The 17,657-nt window shown below is 36.5% G+C and overlaps 1 protein-coding gene across 1 annotated transcript in view; it reads left to right on the forward strand.

The window, feature by feature from the left end:
* The window catches only part of POLN (DNA polymerase nu), a 97,449-nt gene extending 80,132 nt beyond the window's left edge, over nt 1-17,317 (forward strand). The window contains exons 22-24 of the mRNA XM_010129841.2: nt 5,724-5,791; nt 14,282-14,343; nt 17,249-17,317. Of these exons, the coding sequence (XP_010128143.2) occupies nt 5,724-5,791; nt 14,282-14,343; nt 17,249-17,317 (199 nt within the window). The remainder of the gene's footprint in view (nt 1-5,723; nt 5,792-14,281; nt 14,344-17,248) is intronic.
* The last annotated feature ends 340 nt before the right edge of the window (nt 17,318-17,657 follow it).

The raw sequence follows: 17,657 nt of genomic DNA on the forward strand, positions 1-17,657 counted from the left end.
ATTTTATGCCATCATTTCTAAATATTCTTGAAATCTGTACAAGTGTTTGTTGCATGAGCAACAATTACTCTCTCTTCTTCTGGCAATGTGTTTCATTAGATGCCTTGTAAACCAATATTTTGTTTTATTAAACATGAATTTATTAAGTATTAATTTCTCAAATTTTCATATAATTAAGTTATTGGTTTTCCATTACAGAATGTAAAACATCTTTTCTTTTTTTTTTTTTAATTCCCCATTTATCTGATTTCAAAATATCTTATTATTTTTATTGTATTTTCTAACCACTTAACAGCTTTTATACTCTTTTGGGATTTTTTTAAAACTTACCATTATATACAAAGCTTTTAACTCTCCTATCTGCAATTTTGAAGTCTCCCATTATGTATTTAGAAGTTTCAAATTCAAAATGAAAAAATGTGATGTTACTAGTTGGATGATTATTTTATTCATCAAAAAAGGGGATAACATAGGATGACAGACAAGGATATTAATATTTTGGATATAAAATCTGGTACCATTGTATCAGAAAATCATATTAATTTAAATGATCAGGGACATAGTCCTTTTTAAAATTGGAAGAAAACCATGTGTGAACAGAAAATGACTGATTTTTTTAAAAGGATTTCTAAATGTTTATTGTGCTACCAAGCGATGATTAATACTCAAAGTATTGTACTTTTAGTAACTTTAAAAACATGTTTATGGATTTTTAATTGTACCTATATAAAAACTTAACTATTAACAATGTCTTACATTCTTAATGTTTTTTTAAAGTTTAACTAGAATTTTTACTCAAACAAATAAGCTATGATGGATTTCAAATAACTCATCTTTTTTTGCTTCTTCTTCAGAGAATCCTTTGGCTTTAGGGAATCTCCTCTTCAGTTATTATTGAATTCTCAGCATGTCTTCAAATTAGAAATAAAATGTGTACTTTTTAATGGAAACTTTACATTTGAGTACTCTAGCTCAGAATCAGACAACCTGATGGTGCCACACCATTTTTTTTTTTTTCAGAAGATGTAGAGCTAGCCAACAGGAAGCATCTTAAGCTATTTTAGTCTGGGCTCTCAGCCTGGTTCTTAGTCAGAATAAGGTGCCCTTGATTCCTTACAGAATCATAGAATCAATTAGATTAGAAAAGACCTTTAAGATCATCAGGCCCAACTGTAATATGCATGACAATCAGACCCTCTTATTTAAAGCTTTCCCAGTTACCCAGTTTTAAACCTTATTTTAATTTATTTTCTGTTCAAACTCTTAAAACAGCCAGCTTGATGTAGTATGTGAGCTGCTCTCAGACACTCTTCCTTCGTGCTGCCTGTGCTTAGTTAGACCTCCCATGGGGAGTGTCAGGGGCTGCGCTGAGGGAAGTGAACAGAGACAGCCACTGAGACTGAGGTGAGTTTTGAGGGGTCTGGAACAGGCATGTGGTGGGTCCAGATTGCCTGCTACCAAACAATGGTGTAAGTTAACTGACAGTCTGTAGGAATTTATTGGTGGTTTATATTTTGTATTATCTTCATGCAGACCAGTCTGGAAAACTAGACCATTATACTTTGGATATTTTGTTAACAGCAGTAAACATTTCCCTGGTGATACAAAAATATATCACAAAAATGTACAGAGGGATATTCTCTGTCTAACTTCAGGTATCCAATGTAGGTAGCTATTTTAGGAGGTGGTACCCCTGCAAAGCCAGTGCATAGAGTTGGGATTTTCCAGATGTCAATTCAGAACATCAAAGTCAGAGCCTACCTGCGTCCCTTGACTATAGAAGGAACATGAATTTAATTAATTTGAGCATCTCTTGGCACTTTGTAATGGCCTGAAACCCTGCACATGGCTGTTAAAAAACAGCTTCTGAGAAAGACTGCTATGACAATCTTGTCTTTTTTTTCCCCCTGTTCTACACTGGTCTCTTCTATGGAATATTCCTACAACAGTCTGCAGCATGTCATGCCAGAGCATGCTCATTTGCAGTTTAGACAAAATATTGTTTCTTTTAATGGTAAAGAAATACGGTGATAAGGTAATAGCTGTTTTGTTGAAGTTCATTCAATAGTGTACTTATTTCTAGGCAACACATTTGAAGTAGGCATGGAAAAAATTACAATTCTGTACTTTACAACAGAGAGGTCCAGATCTGGAATATGTTGCTTTACAGTAACAAACAAATTCCTAATTTGTTCTTTATATTAGACAAATGGGCCTGGTACCGGGAAAAAAAGTACACTACAAGGAGGCAATATGGCCTCATAAATAGAATACTATGAAAAAAAATCTCTTGATGATAGTCAAATTTGGTTTCGCGTATGTACGTCAATAATATGCTTATGATATAGTCATGATAATTGGGTGGATCCATTGAAGGCCTGAGAAGTTTGGTTTCTCTATTGTTTCATAGGAAACTGGAAGAATGATGAATATAGTGTTGAAAAGAATAAAAAATATTTTCTTTTTAGGACTCTATACTGCACCATAATAGTTTAAGAAGGATATTGTGTGCTGATGTCAAAAGCTGCGTTCAGACTGGCAATTACAGAAATACTTCTGCGTTTGAAGGTGTAGATTGTGGCAGTATCTCCGTTCCACACCACAGTCGTACTCAGACGCAGGTCATGTTTCTCAGTAAAAGAAATCACATATGTACTCATGAAAAATGATGCCTAATCTGCAGGCAAGCAATACAATAGTTAACAAAATGTTAGCTTATAAACCAAAGGCATTCTTGTCATCTGTAGAACAACAAAAATGCTAGTCTCTGCCTGGTTTGCAGTTTCTAATCTAGTTTACCGTACCTTTTAGCAAGAGATAATGAGAAGAGCTTGCTGTTTCAATATTGCTTCAAATTGAAGATGATTCAATTAAGCTGCTAAGCAAAAATATAGTTTCAAAACTTCTTTCATTCAAGGTGTGCAATGGGTGGCTGGGTGCATGCACTGGTATGGTGAAAGCTATGAATTTTGAATATATAAATTGCTTTGATTTTTTTTCTTTCATCTGTATTGATACCAAATTGAATGCTTCCTTCTGTGGAACAGCATATTGCATGCAAATATTATTACTTTAACAACCCTGAAAAAATGCAGGTGGCCTTGTACTGTAAACCTGCAAGAGTAGAACCCATTAAGCTGATGTGAGGTGGATAAGAAAAAGAGATAAAAAGTCATAAAAAAAAATATCTAACTTGTTTGATGAACATTAAGGAGGAAGTAGTGTATTCTGTTCCACTTCTTGGCATCAAGCTAGGAAATCATGTTTAGAGTTAATTAAAACTCATGTAATATCTTTCATCTGAAAATAGACATCTATTAGAAATACATATTTCTTGGATCTCATATCTCTGAGATAAACATTATCCCCATTTTCTAACTGAATGTGCATTGCTTAGCAGGAGAGTAGCAGAGCTAGACAGAGAACCAGCAATGCTAAGTTCTAGTTCTGTATTTTAGCAGACAGAATATTATGCTGAACTTCAAATTAATCATTAGATGTTTAGGATGGGGTAGATGTAATTCTGCAGCTGTGTGCCGTTCCTCAGTGAACTGGCAATATAACCCAGCTGACAGGCTGTGCTGTTCAGGATGATAAGCACTGAGAAACAGGATCCTTTAGCCCGGATGGAGAACCACGCTAAATAAAATAGCTGTGCTGCTTTCAGTAGATGAACTGGAGCATGTAGAGTTGTGTCAAGTCTATTGTGCTGTCCAGGCAGAAATTCTGAGTTCAGTTCACATTGCTTTTACAGGTCTTCTGGCTCACATAAGGTAGCACTGATCTCTGGCCCAACCCTGCTCCTCCTGAACTCAGTTTTACTTTTAGCGTGGAGATGACGTGATCAGTTCATCCAGTGCAGAGTGGTTTTGAAAATCCAATTATTTTTCCTCTACTCCTAAATCCAGATAAATTTATAATAACATTTTAAATGTATAGTGTAAGTTCTCCTAAGGAAGGACTTTCCCTTTCCAAATATTTAGACTACATGGCACTCTGATCCTGACTGAAGGCATGAGACACTGCTCTGGTACAAATAATAACCAGTCTATCACATTTTTATTGCACTGGTTTAGTCAATGCAATTATTTTCACTTATTCCATTGATCCACAGTGTATTCATATTTAATGTTCACAGTTCTTTCTGATTTATATCTTTTTACATGTCAGTTCAATGATTATGAGGAATCTCTTGCTTTAATTAATTTACTTGCATAGGAAATTATAACTTTTCATGTAACTGTATTCTCTTGCTACAGATGATCCTGGTCTTTTTATCTATTTCTTTTTGTACCGTGTGTCCCAATTTCCTATTAGAAATATGTTAATCTGTTTCACTCTGCTTCTGACTGTGTTGTAAGTGACTAATAATTTAAGATCTATTATTAGAGCTCACCACACTGTTAGTCAATGTCACATTGTAATTTAAGGCAGTGTGAAGCTATCTTTGGATATTTTCCTGAAAGCTGTGAAAAGTTATAAGTAGTAACCATGTTGATGTTTCATCCATTTGTAAAGAATTTTTAACTTGAATAACTGCTAGATATTAAGAAAAGTCTACAACGGGCATTTAATTTAAATATTCTGTACAACAGGACATGGTTTAATAGGCATGGTGGTGTTAGGTTGATGGTTGGACTTCATGATCTTGGAGGTCTTTTCTATTCTATGATTCTAAGTTTCTATGACATTGCAAAGCAATTTGGAAACAGGTGGTACAGTTTCATGACTGAGACTCTGAGCTACAATAACTAAAGAAGTAATAAAATACATCTAGTAGGCAAGCAGTCTAATCAGATCTGCAGTATTTTTCCTTCCTGAATGAGAACTACATTCGGGGATTATATGTGCTAGATTCTATCTATTCTGCCATGGACTTGATTCAATCAAATACATTTGTTATTTCTATTGTGGAAGTACTTTTGCACCCAAACCAACAATTCAGGGTGGTATTCCTCTAAGCACTGAACAGTTAAGTCACAGTCCGTATGCAAAAGACCTATTGATGTAGAAGTAATAACAGACAAAGAGAAAAAGAAAGCAGCAGTATAAATTCATTACAAACCAGCTCTAACTGAAGAGCTCGGGTACACGTGGTTGCATGGCTTTCAAGATGTTACTGCTTTCACCTGTGCACTCCATCATTATGATGGCAACTGTCCTGGTAGCAGAGGCAGCAGATCAGGTTGTGTATCTATGCCTATGTTTTTATTCTTCAACCCACTTGTTTGTCAGCATGAGGACACCTACTTTGCACTGAAGTGAAAAGATTATTTCCTGGAAAGGAGTCAAGTCAACTAGGAGATAATATTGATATACCAGTGAGCGAAGGACTCTTACTATTGACCCAGTTTGCATTAGTAAACCCACCCCTTTGCAACCACATTTATTCCAGCTCAACTTGAAAAAAACAAGCTATATTTAAAAAATGTAGCCTGTCTCTATAATTTCTTGCAATTTTCTGCAAATTACATTGGTTTAAGTAATACCTTGTCACATCATTAAATCCCTGAATGACATTTATAAGCTAGCAAGCACAGTTTGGGTTTCCAACCATGGTCTTTATGTTTTCAGAATATGTGAATTGGCAATCCTTTTTCTTAGAATGTTTATTTTAACTTTCACATATCCATTGTGCATGTGACAATTAGTTGATGATATGAATGGAAAGCACTGCTAGAAATTTCTTGCATATGTTATCTAAAGTCTCTGAAATTTTTCAGGTTAATTGCTCAGATTCATGATGAGTTGTTGTTTGAAGTAGAAGATTCTCAAATCCAGGAATTTTCAGGTAAATAGAATATCTCTTGCTCTTTTTCCTCCACCTCCTTTTTTCTTCCTATCACCTGTGATTTCTCAGAGCATAAAGAATTAATGTAACAAGAAGCAACACATTGATTCTTATGATTAAGAAAATGTATACTAAGCAGATTTTTCTGAATATTTTCCACCGCTGGCTCTTGAGGAGGAGTACTCCCCATCTGGAGTTCATCAACATGCTTATTTGTATTTAGTTTTCTTATCAAGATTCTCTCATCAAAAGTGTGAATCCTGTAAAGCTAAATAATGCTTTCTCCAAGGTTTCAATGGGTTTTAGAAGGAAATAAACCAGCTTAGAAAGAATGATTTGTAAAATAACTTCCTAAGTACTTACGATTTGGGTCTGTTCCATAAAGAAGTATGAAATTCTTAATGTAAAAATATAACGTACTGCAATTTCTAAGCTAGTTTACTTCTTTTTTATATTAAGAGAACTTTATGATGGAACTTTCAAGGTTGAGGGTTAGTAAAAGTTCCTACCTACATTTTTATCCTGTCATCTGGCTTACTTCCAGACATTATTTCTTAAGCCAGATTTTGTCTCAGCATCTGGTACAAATTTAGCTAGCAAATGAGGGCACATAGGAGGCTGTTGGGTCTCTTCTCCAGTAAGTAATGGCACCAAATGTTTATTCACAAACTTTGGTCTAGTTTGAAGCTCAACAGTACCTTTGACTAAAATAATTAGCGTAGTGTCACAAATATTTTAAATGAACCAATACAAGAAATATCCTCCATTATAATCTAAGCATCTAAGAATACATTAATTTCACCTTCTTGTGTTGCGTTCATTTAAACAGTACAATTTGCTGTATTAGTCTCATTTCATCACTGATCCCTCTTGTGAGTATTAGTTCATAATGGAACATTAAACCTCCATCTAATCAAAACAAAGAACCTGGCAAATATTTAAGTTAACTATATTAGGGGCATTGTAATGAATTAGGTTAATATATTAACATTTGACTTCTAAATATAGGAGTTCAAATCTGATTTAAGTTAAAAATCACCATACAATTTATCAGAGATTGCAGTACCTACTCAGAAAAGGCTAGTGTCTAAAAGTGCCATAGTTTCAGAGTTATAAAGTGTAGTATATTGAATGAGATCTGTCAGACAGCATAGACGGATTTTTATTATCTTATTTTACATCATTTTGCATTAAGTAGACAGGCTGAGAGAGCTGGGGTTGTTCAGCTTGGAGAAGAGAAGGCTCCAGCGAGATCTCATTGTGACCTTTCAATACTTAAAGGAGGCTTATAAGAAAGACTGGGACAAACTTTTTAGCAGGGCCTGTTGTGACAGGACAAGGGATAATGGTTTTAAACTAGAAACAGGTAGATTAGATTAGATATTAAGAAGAAATTTTTTACACTGAGGGTGGTGGAACACTGGAACAGGTTGCCCAGAGAGGTGGTGGGTGCCCCATCCCTGGAAACATTCAAGGTCAGGTTGGACGGGGCTCTGAGCAACCACATCTGGTTTAGAATATGTCCCTGCTCCTTGCAGGGGAGTTGGACTAGATGGCCTTTCAAGGTCCCTTCCAACCCTAACAATTCTATGATTCTGTGATTTCCTTCCCCTTTATTCATCACTGGGGAGGCCACACCTGGAGTATTGTATCTAGTTCTGGGCTCCCCAGTACAAGAGAGACATGGACAGACTGGATAAAGTCCAATGAAGGGTCACAAAGATGATGGAGGGACTGGAGCATTCCTCCTACAAAGAAAGACTGAGAGAGCTGGGACTGTTCAGTCTGGAGAAGATAAGACTCAGAGGGATCTTATTAATGTATATAGATACCTGAAGGGAGGGAGCATAGAGGACAGAGCCAGGCTCTTTCCAGTTGTGCCCAGTGACAGGACCAGAGGCAATGGACACAAACTGAAACACAGTCTCTGAACATCAGGAAACACTTTTTTACTGTGAGTGTGACTGAGCACTGGCACAGGTTGCCCACAGAGGTTGTGGAGTCTCCATCTTGGAGATATTAAAAAACTGTCTGGATATGGTCTTGGGCAACTGATTTTAGATGGCCCTGTTGAGCAGCAGAGTTGGACCAGAGGACCTCCAGAGGTCCCTTCTAACCTTAGCCATTTTGTGATTCTGTGTTCTGCGAATGGTTCTTCTTCTACTGGTAAAAGAACTAATCCAAGTTGTCTTAAAAGTAACGGAAGCTGGCTCTTCCTTCAGTGTCATTAATGAGGATTTTTTTTAGTCTCAATGGGCAGAGAAAGGGTGCATCTGCACTGGATGTAACTTCCAGTCAGAAGTATGATGATGAAGCAGATCTCCCTATTGTCCCCAGTCGTCCATGGTGTGAACAATTTTGGTTCACATCACAGAGCAGTCTGAGGCGGTTGACCTAGATTCCTTTCAGATGAAACTAAATAGGAAGACTCTTTTCTCCTAATCTTTTCCAATTATTTCAGGAGCTGCTAATGGAGGTAACAAATTAGGTATGTGAGTTTTAAACCAAAGGAGGAGTGTCAATAGGATGTGTGCTCCTAATTCACTTTCATGTTTTGAATGTCCAAATGTAGTTTTCATCCCTTTACCCAAATTCATTTCTCCCTTTTTTCAAGTCCTTACTCTTCTTACTTTTATTTGCTGATATTCTTTAGCTGTCAGCTTTGTCTTTACATATCTAATCAGCTTTTGTCCATTCAGAAACCTTAAATTATAGAATCTGCTGACTTGCAGTTTCCAGCCTGCAGCTTAATGATCCAGAGAGAGATCTCAGTTGTACAGTCACAAAGCTTTGTAAAGGGAAAGACGTGAAAGAGTAGTCTTTGATGGCTTTAATGGAGTACAGTTCAGTGCTGTGTTCCTCTTCTGCATTTAGTGCGATCTAAGAAGCTACTATTCTGCAATCCAAGTGTGATCCAAGGCTTGCTATTCTGTGTGTTTGCATTCTGATTCCAGTCATGCTTCTGATTTACTTTTTCGGGAAAGCAACCACAAATATATGTGTCTCAGTTTTCTTATTTGCAGAATGGATATGAAATCTCAAAATACTTTTAAGATCTATAAATTAAGAACATAAAGGTAAATAATACTTTTTTTCAGTTAGATCATAGCACAGAACATAACCCTTGTCAGCAGCATTTCCCTTAAGGAAGCGTCTCTTATATCGTTTTACTACATTAAAATGTCTGTTTGCTTCTAAGACTCTCCCAAGTGGAGAATGAGAATTGCCACAAGGCAATCATAATGCTGGCGCTTTCTCTATTCCTGCTTAGGATTTCATTGGCCACAACAAGAATTTTTAGTACTTTTCAGTATACAGAAATCCAATTTATAGTGCACTTAATAATTTATGCCCAACAAATGACACTGAATCTTTTGAATTTGATAAACAAGGGGCAAGCAATAAGGTCTTATTTTTTTCCTAATATCTACATAAGTTAGGTGTTATCTGTATTTCAGAAGAATACCTTATTCAAACAGAATCTATGACCGATGCTTTTATGGTGTGCATATGGTTCCCTCTGAATGGACAAGGCAAAACATCCTTTATTTATAACAAGGCTTTGAGTGCCCAGGCTCTGACATACTTTGAAATACAATAAAGCACATACTACTCTGAACTGTGAAATTTTCAACAAAGATATGGCATATTATTTGCCCCAATTCTCCTTTTAAGACAAGAACAAGACAGCAAAAGAGCTTTTTAAAAATCCTCCTTTTCTATTATAAGGTGTCTGGAAAGGTTGAATCAAAACATTTGGCAAAATATGGTTTAGTTTTGGCAGAAGACTGTCAGCTTTACCATCAATAATCTTCCTGGTTTCTAGCCAGCTTGCCTTTCTGGCTTCCGCACATCCTGAGCTCTCCAGCAGCCCAGGAAGCAGAAAGGTAGATGAAATTTTGGGAATGCCAAAAACTGGACTCTTGGATCTAAGAGGCCTCAGCATCTCTGAGTTCTGAAGTTTGTATAATCAGGTAGAGAGATTGTCTCCAAATCAAACTGTGCGTCTGTCTAGGGACGCTGGAAGAGTATTCAGGAGTTGCAGAACCTAGTTTTTCATTTTGTGGAGACTATTTCTGAGACTACCTCTTCATGCTCTATTTGAAATACTTCCTTGCCCTTGGATTATTCTGAATACATTACTGCTAAAAGGAGGAGTACACTTTGGCGTGAAGAAATGCAGAATACTTGGGGTTTTTTTACGGTACAGCGATACATGCAGTTACTACTGTAAGATCTGGTTTCCGATGTGTATTCCATATATACCTGGATTTGAAAGGTGAACTTTGCCACTGGTGATTGCTGTGGATTGTTCCTTGTCACTATACTTTCTTAATTGCCTCCATTAGTGAGAAACATAATTAGATGAAAGATACTTGCTACCTGAAATAACATTTTTTGTAGAAGTACATTAATTCCAGTACTTTGTATTGGACCATTCAATATCACAGTGCATTAGGGCAATTTTTAAAGGTGGGTTTTTTTTAGAACTCATTTATAATCACACATTATTGACAGAATTAATGAAATTAATTTCTGCATCCATTCTTATATTTGGTACATGTAAAACATACAGTTTAAAAACATTTTTAGATATTTTACCAGGTATAAAAATATTTCAGCTGAAATAGTTAATTTAAGTGTAAGAACACCAAAATGACAGGTCAAAGAAAAAAAATCAGAATGAACTAAGCCTATTTATTTTGATATTAACATCGATTAAGATTATTACTACCTAAAGAACAGTATCTTAATTTTTTTTTTTTAAATCTCCCAATACAAATTTTTGGCTTATGTACAAATTCCAAGAAATTTCATTTTATTCTGCAACAATTTCTCAGTTAATGAGTACTGAGGCAGCTGCACAAAAAAGTGCACATGTTCAAAAGGAGACTTCAGTAACAGAAGAACAAAAGAAGGAGCTGGTCATCACAAGGTAGTGACATTTTCTGTCCTCTGAGCTTCCTTTTTCTAACTTGAAGAACACTGGTGCATAAACTAAAGATGCCTCCAGATAGCTTTCAGTTTGCAAAAATCCCTGTTCCATAGATCATATGTCTGGCCAGCTTTGACATATTTCTGGAGTCATAATTTCATAGGTGAATGAACCTGAAAAATGTCTTCAGTTCGATAGGGACAAATAAGCTTTTGTTCCACAGCAGGCATGCGTGTCTTTTCTTTGCTCCTATTCACAACGTTTTCAATAAGCATATTTATTCTGGCCAGTATCAAGAAAATCTATGATCTCTTCTTTACTGTCACCAATTTTTAAAATACAAAATATTTTACTATGACATACTTAGCACTTGCAAAAGATTCCAGGATGAGCATAATCAACAAATCCCGTAATTGCTGACTATGAGGTTTGAGACCTAAGTTGCAAAGGTTGGGAGAACAGCATTTTACATATGCCGTTGCAGTATATGGCTTGCTGCAAAGCAACATTTTAAAATTAATAATTTATATGCCCTAGATTCTTGACTGAACAGAAATAATCATTACCCCAAAAGCCTCCAATCTAAATCTTAGAAAAAAATACAAAAAATTGAGGGTGGTAGAGACAGATCTGTTTAAACATTGTGGTCACCTTTGTTAGTGACCACACTCTTATCATGTATATGAGGCAAAGAAAATACAGTTCTGTGTGCCTGGATTGGTTATTTTGAGCCTTGAGAAACAGAAGAGTTTTCAAGGAGATTTGAGAGTGTAGCAGGAGAATCAGATATTATATACATAGGACTAAAGGAGACCTCTCCTGCGATTACATACCACCATGCCATATGGTCCCTTTTATAAATGATCATCTCCATATAAAAAATTACTCCCGCTGGGAGACTGTTCCAGAATTTCATCTCTCCAAAATCTAGAACTTTAAATTTCTAGCCTAAACGTATTTTTGGGTAAAGATTGTCATTTAGTTTAAATGCTTCCTTCTTCACTGTTTACTGTCTGAGCAGACTACTGAACAGGAATGGTAATCCAACTGCTTTTTCTTGATATTTCTGTTATCACTATTTATTTATTAATTCAAAATCTATTGTAAAGTAGATTAGGCAAATATTTTGGATACTTTTAAAGGTATAATTTCAAAAGGCTGAAATGCAGGCAAAACAACTTCAAATTGCTTGAAATTAATGGTTTTACTATGCCACCCGCTACCCTCTGGGAAGAGATGGAGAAGTCAGTGTGACGTAAGAAAGAGAACTGGGAGCTGAACTGACAGAGTTCAAAACAATGAAGAAAACAGAGCAAATCCATGGGGAGGTTTTTAATGGGTTGTCAAAGTGAATGAGGAACCATTAGGTTTGTTCACTGATGTGGCCACTTTAATCTCTGCTTTTTAAAATTAAGAGTAGTTAAGGATGCAGGAGAATTCTGATCATGCCAGATGCCTTGAAGTGAAAACTGTGAACCAACAGAGAAAGGTGTTGCAATCATTGCTGCCATCACGAATCTCCTTTGGGGGTAACAGTTATATGGGGGAGAACTAGGGGGAAAACTGTTCTAACTCAGTGCGTATGCAGACAGCACCTTTTATCATACCGCTCATCTTTCAACCCATGAATCGATGCCACTCAGTCATGCTCCCTCTTTCGTTGTCCATTGGAGCTCTTTTTGACAGTAAAAACCTATTCCTCCTGTTGCCCTGATGCTTGATGGCAGTTTATTTGTCTAACAGCTCAAAAAATATTAAGTTGCACAGAATTGAGTGTGCCCTTAGATTGTTTGTAAGTGCTTTGGTGGAACATACAGAGCTCAGTGATTCTGCATGAGAAGTGCAGAATCCAGATGTTATGCTCTCACAAAAGCTGTGTGCAGCCATAGCCTGGTAGGGAGTTTACTGATGGAAAAAAATTTTACCTGGGAACTGACTGGCAATCCCCTTAGCCTCCTGGAGGCAAACCACCTGGTTGAAGTGCCCTGACGTCTGCTGCATTGCTGACCTCCCCGAGCTGGCAGCTTTTTCAAATTCAGAGTGGGCTTCTCAAGACAGAGGCAGGCCAACACTTCTCTGTTAATAATCATGTTGACTTGGACTAGATATTAAATGGATAATTATTTAGGCCAGCACTTCCTCTTTCACCATCTGTGGTTGTCATGTTTGTTTCTGCTCTCTGAAAATGATTCTACATCCTACACTGGACCATAAACAATCTCAAATCAAACCTTCACCCTCAAATAAAGCAAATTCATAGGTGTAGATGTACATAAATGTGTCAACAAATGTCTCAGTTTCCTCAGCCACTGATCTTTTGAGTTACTGCATAAATTGGACTTCATGGAAAATCTTATGACAGCTCATTAGCACGCAAATCTAAGCAAGCCAGCATGGTCTGAGGGCACTCCACTTCTGTTCAGGCAGAAGCTTGTTGTCATCATTATTATCAAGCCAACCTCAGTGTCACGGAGCATCATTTGAAAAGGTTTCGATGGCAGCCAGAGCAACAACCATATGCAGCTTCTTAGAGTTCTTGTCGCTCCTTTGCATCTAACCTCAGCTGCAAAAGAACATTGATGTGCATCAAGGGATAACTTCAAAGAAAGCTTCTAAGTAATCATGTAGTTTCCCATCTAGCAATTATAACCACGTATTGCATGCCCTGATATTTCTCAATTCTGTAAGGCACGTGATGACATATTATTTAGTCAGCCACCTGAGCAATGGTGGTTGCTCAATAACTTTAGTTCTGAGGCTGCCTGGTATTCCCATTTCACTTTCACTAGCCAAAAGTTACTTCTTTTTTAAAAGCCATTTATCCGTTGAATCTCTCTTTGATTTTTATTAGAACCAGATTGTGTTGCAGCAGCAATCTTTGTCAAGCAAAACACTAATTGGCATGACCAAGGATGACAAATCTGGTCCCAAGTGATTGATTTGGAATAATTATAGATGCATTTTCACAGTAATAGTGAGCATAGTGTTATGACACGATGAGTTGTTAAGTTTCATAAATCATACTGAAGTTTAATTGTTTAGATTCTTGATAGCTCCACTATCCCACAGGGAAGAATTTTTAATTTTTTTTTTTAATTTGGCCCTGATCTTTTTACTTTGAAGACTAATATATTTTAGACAGTTTCCACTTCTAGTATTTTTTTCCTAGCTTTTTTTTTTTCAATTAAAATATATAAAATGTCACCAAACATATAGTTAAGAGTACTGAACTTGAAAGCTGAGAAATACAGCACTCAGACATGCCGTACCTCTATATAAAATATATTGGTACTGTACTTCTGTATTTATGGGATATATAAGTTAAATAGTTCTCCAAATTTCACCCTAAAATTCAAGTTTAAGTAAGGAATTGAACCTTCCACAAGAGTTAAATTTTAACTTTAAAAAAATCTGAAAAGAATGTAAATGGTTAATTTTTTTTTTTAATGTAGAAATGCAAGTATTATACAACAGAATGTAAAGCATATTTTTTTTTCTATATAACAATTCTAACATGCAAAATAAAACCGTAGATTTTCAAATTTGCCTTACAGCACTGGTAAAAAGAACAATGGAGTCCCTGCAGAAAACCACAGACTTAGAAGTGCCACTAAAGGTAGGGACAATTCTGAATTTCCATTACCATCTCACGCATGCTTAGCTTTGTGTGTCGTCATATTAAGAATCCAGAGACAACTATTTTGCCTTCTGCTTCAATGGTTTAATTTTCATGTTTGCAGGTAATTGCTTTTTAAAAATACTATAAAAATTCTAAAGGAAAATAACTGAAAGAAACTCAGCTTCCATTTTGGAAAGTGTGATTGTCGTCTACTCTTTGTCTTAGCACTGCAGTATGGTAATTGCAAACTCTATTTCGTTCATTACGATGAAATTTCTGTTGGGTGTGGTAGAGTGAGAAATATGTGCCTTTAATAGGCTTTCTAAATGTGCCAGGCATTCATTACTGCTGAAAAAATATTGCAAAACATCTTTCTTCAGTAATTTTCACTTAGAAAACTGGTCTTTTTAAGATTTCCATGTGGATGCCTAACATATAAAGCAGACAAAATCATTGGCCATGTTTAGGGTACAGGACATCATCTGTGAAAACTGAGTAGATAGCTACACAGCTATTGTGTCTAACTATGTATTGCACCTAATTGTAATTACTTGATAAAATAATTATATTTTTCTCTCTACAAGACTGGTATGCTTCACCTTAGCCTACTGCTCAGCTTCCAGTTTCCTGAGAAATTGAGTGCTTGATGTTGCTAGCTCACTCATTCAGCAGTATTGCTGAATGAGATTCGAGGACAGAAAAAAAAAAGTCTATTCTATTTATTTCAGAAATGGTTACAACATACAGACTTGCACTTATGGAAACAGTTGAAAAAGAAAACTACTAGATTAGTTCTAGCTTGTATTTCTCCCTGCAGATCTTCCTATCTCCCTGCAGATCTTCCTATCTCCCTGCAGATCTATTTCAGCATCTCAGTCACTGTGAGGTTTTCTCTGGAGGTCTGGCAGTTACATATTTCTGGGTCCTTATGGAACCCATCTTTTCCACAAAAGCTGAGAGGAGAGAATGAGAGGTATCTGAGATCCAAATTACTCTTTCTTCTTCCCACACTGGAAACTTCCCCCTTGCCATTCCTTTAACCCTTGTAAGAACTTGCACTCCTGTTTACTGGATTTGTCAAGTGAGACCTTTTGGCCATACTGGGATTATACATTTGTTGCACTTCCAAGCTTTATAAACTGTTTTTCTGTAAGTTGCTTACATTGTACAGCTGTGCTTACCTAGCTTCTTTATTTTTATAAATGCCTTGAAAAAAGCTGCAAACTGTTTTGCAAGGCGTAGTACATCTAAATATTTTTAATGACACTTGGCAATCATGCTGCTGTAAGGTTCATTAAAATAATCAAATATGATATTACTGATGGTACATAAAGTGAACAGCAACAATATAGTCCTCACGGGAGCAGAGCAGAGGGGCAGAATCACCTCCCTTGACCTGCTGGCCATGTTCCTTTTTATGCAGCCCAGGATGCGGTTGGCTTTCTGGGCTGCAAGCACGCATTGCCTGCTCATGTTGAGCTTCTCATCCACCAGCACTCCCAAGTCCTTCTCCTCACGGCTGCTCTCAATCCATTCTCCGCCCAGCCTGTATTTGTGCTTGGGATTGCCCCAGCCCACGTGCAGCACCTTGCTTGAACTTTATGAGGTTTGCACAGGCCCACCTCTCTTGGCCACCTCTCCAGCTCTCCAATGGACAAAATGGGAACACAGTTTCTGTCACCTCTGTCTAAAGTGTCTATCACACACTGACAAATTCATCCCGGTGCATTAGCAAATGGATTCAATATGTAGTTCCTATGAGAACAGCAGTCCTATGCTAAATGACAGCTACATTTTAACAGGTGAAAATAAACACGTGCTTGGACAATAGGTGGTTGTCTGGGGTTTTCAAAGATTAGGATTTTTTAATAGGCAGTAGAAATATTTGGAGATGCATGTTTTATTACCCTTGGTTTTGTCTTCTTTTCCTGAGCAAATTACTGTAGGAGTCATGACATACTTTTACTCCTACTGCACATTAGACTACATGCATCATGAAGATACTTCATCTTCCTCTGAAGCATCACGAATAGATTGGTGGCAGAGGCCAGACAGAAAACATAAAGTACCAACAGCTTAATCTCAAAGAAGAAATGAAGAGTGATCTTTTAAAAAAAAAAAAAAAATCTATATTTTTTCATGTTGTTTACCCTTCTATACAGTAAGAATGTGTCTTTTAGCATTAGAGATTTTGAAGATGAAAAGATTTCTGTGAAGTTCTCCTGCTCTCCTTCAACACACTTCCTTCAACTAAATATGTCTTATGTGCTCTGTTAATATGAATATTATTTTTTAATATGGAGAAAAAAATGTCACTAAAGTAGAGCACACATACAGTCTTAATGGGGAGAGATTTCTTCTTTGAGGAAAGGATGCTTTATCTTTGAAGTAGCTTCTTTTCCAAAATATAGTCCTTGCTAATGAGGCAGCTTTCATGTCAGAAAATCGACTGTTTAAAAGAGCACCAGTAACTGCAAAACAAACTGAAATAAAACCAAAGCAACAACAAAAATACCCCAGAACAGGAAAAGTGGATGGTAAAAAAAACCCTAGTATCTTTATGCATTACTGACAAAGTTGCTGATTATAAACACTCTGGTTTTGTAGCTTTTTTGAAAAGCATAATAAGATGAATTTTGTTTTAGCATATTCCTTGCAATCCAGTACCATGTATTTGCAATTTCAAAGCTGAAATTTATCTTAATTGTTAAGGTATTTTAATCAAAATTCTAGCGATAAAAGTATTAATAGCTATGAAGAACATTTCGTATTGGATAAGCATGCAATCTACAGCTGTAACAACATCCAAAGGGAAAAGCAAAAATAGTAATCTTGCTAGATGTAGTGTGTTTGTTTGTTTAAATTTTCCTTCTTTTTTTTTTTTTTTTTTTTTCCCTGACAGGTTCCCTTGAAAGTGATTCTTACCACTGGGAAATCATGGGGGTGTATGACAGAATTGCAGGAGATGTGAAGCAGTCATCGGGGATGTTATTCAGTACCCATACACCTCATTGGCCTGTGCTGATTCCTCACTGAATCGCTAGGCAACAGCGCTGCTGGATCTTTCATAAGCACCTAATACTCTGCATGTGAATTTTTTTACTTCATTTTGTCTGTAGCCCTAGGCAACAGCAGTGAGATAAAACTGGTTTTTACCAGTTCATTGTGTTTCCTTTAGCCAAGGTAACCAGCAGGGAGCTGCTTTTGTTCCGAGCTAAATTACTACATGTAAGAAATGAAGCAAGACAATATTAACCCTTTGGGACCGTGACAAATATATTTGATTTAGATAGATAGTTAGACTTTAATGT

This window comes from Chlamydotis macqueenii, chromosome 4, assembly GCF_036417535.1.
Source record: "Chlamydotis macqueenii isolate bChlMac1 chromosome 4, bChlMac1.mat, whole genome shotgun sequence".
Taxonomy (NCBI): domain Eukaryota; kingdom Metazoa; phylum Chordata; class Aves; order Otidiformes; family Otididae; genus Chlamydotis; species Chlamydotis macqueenii.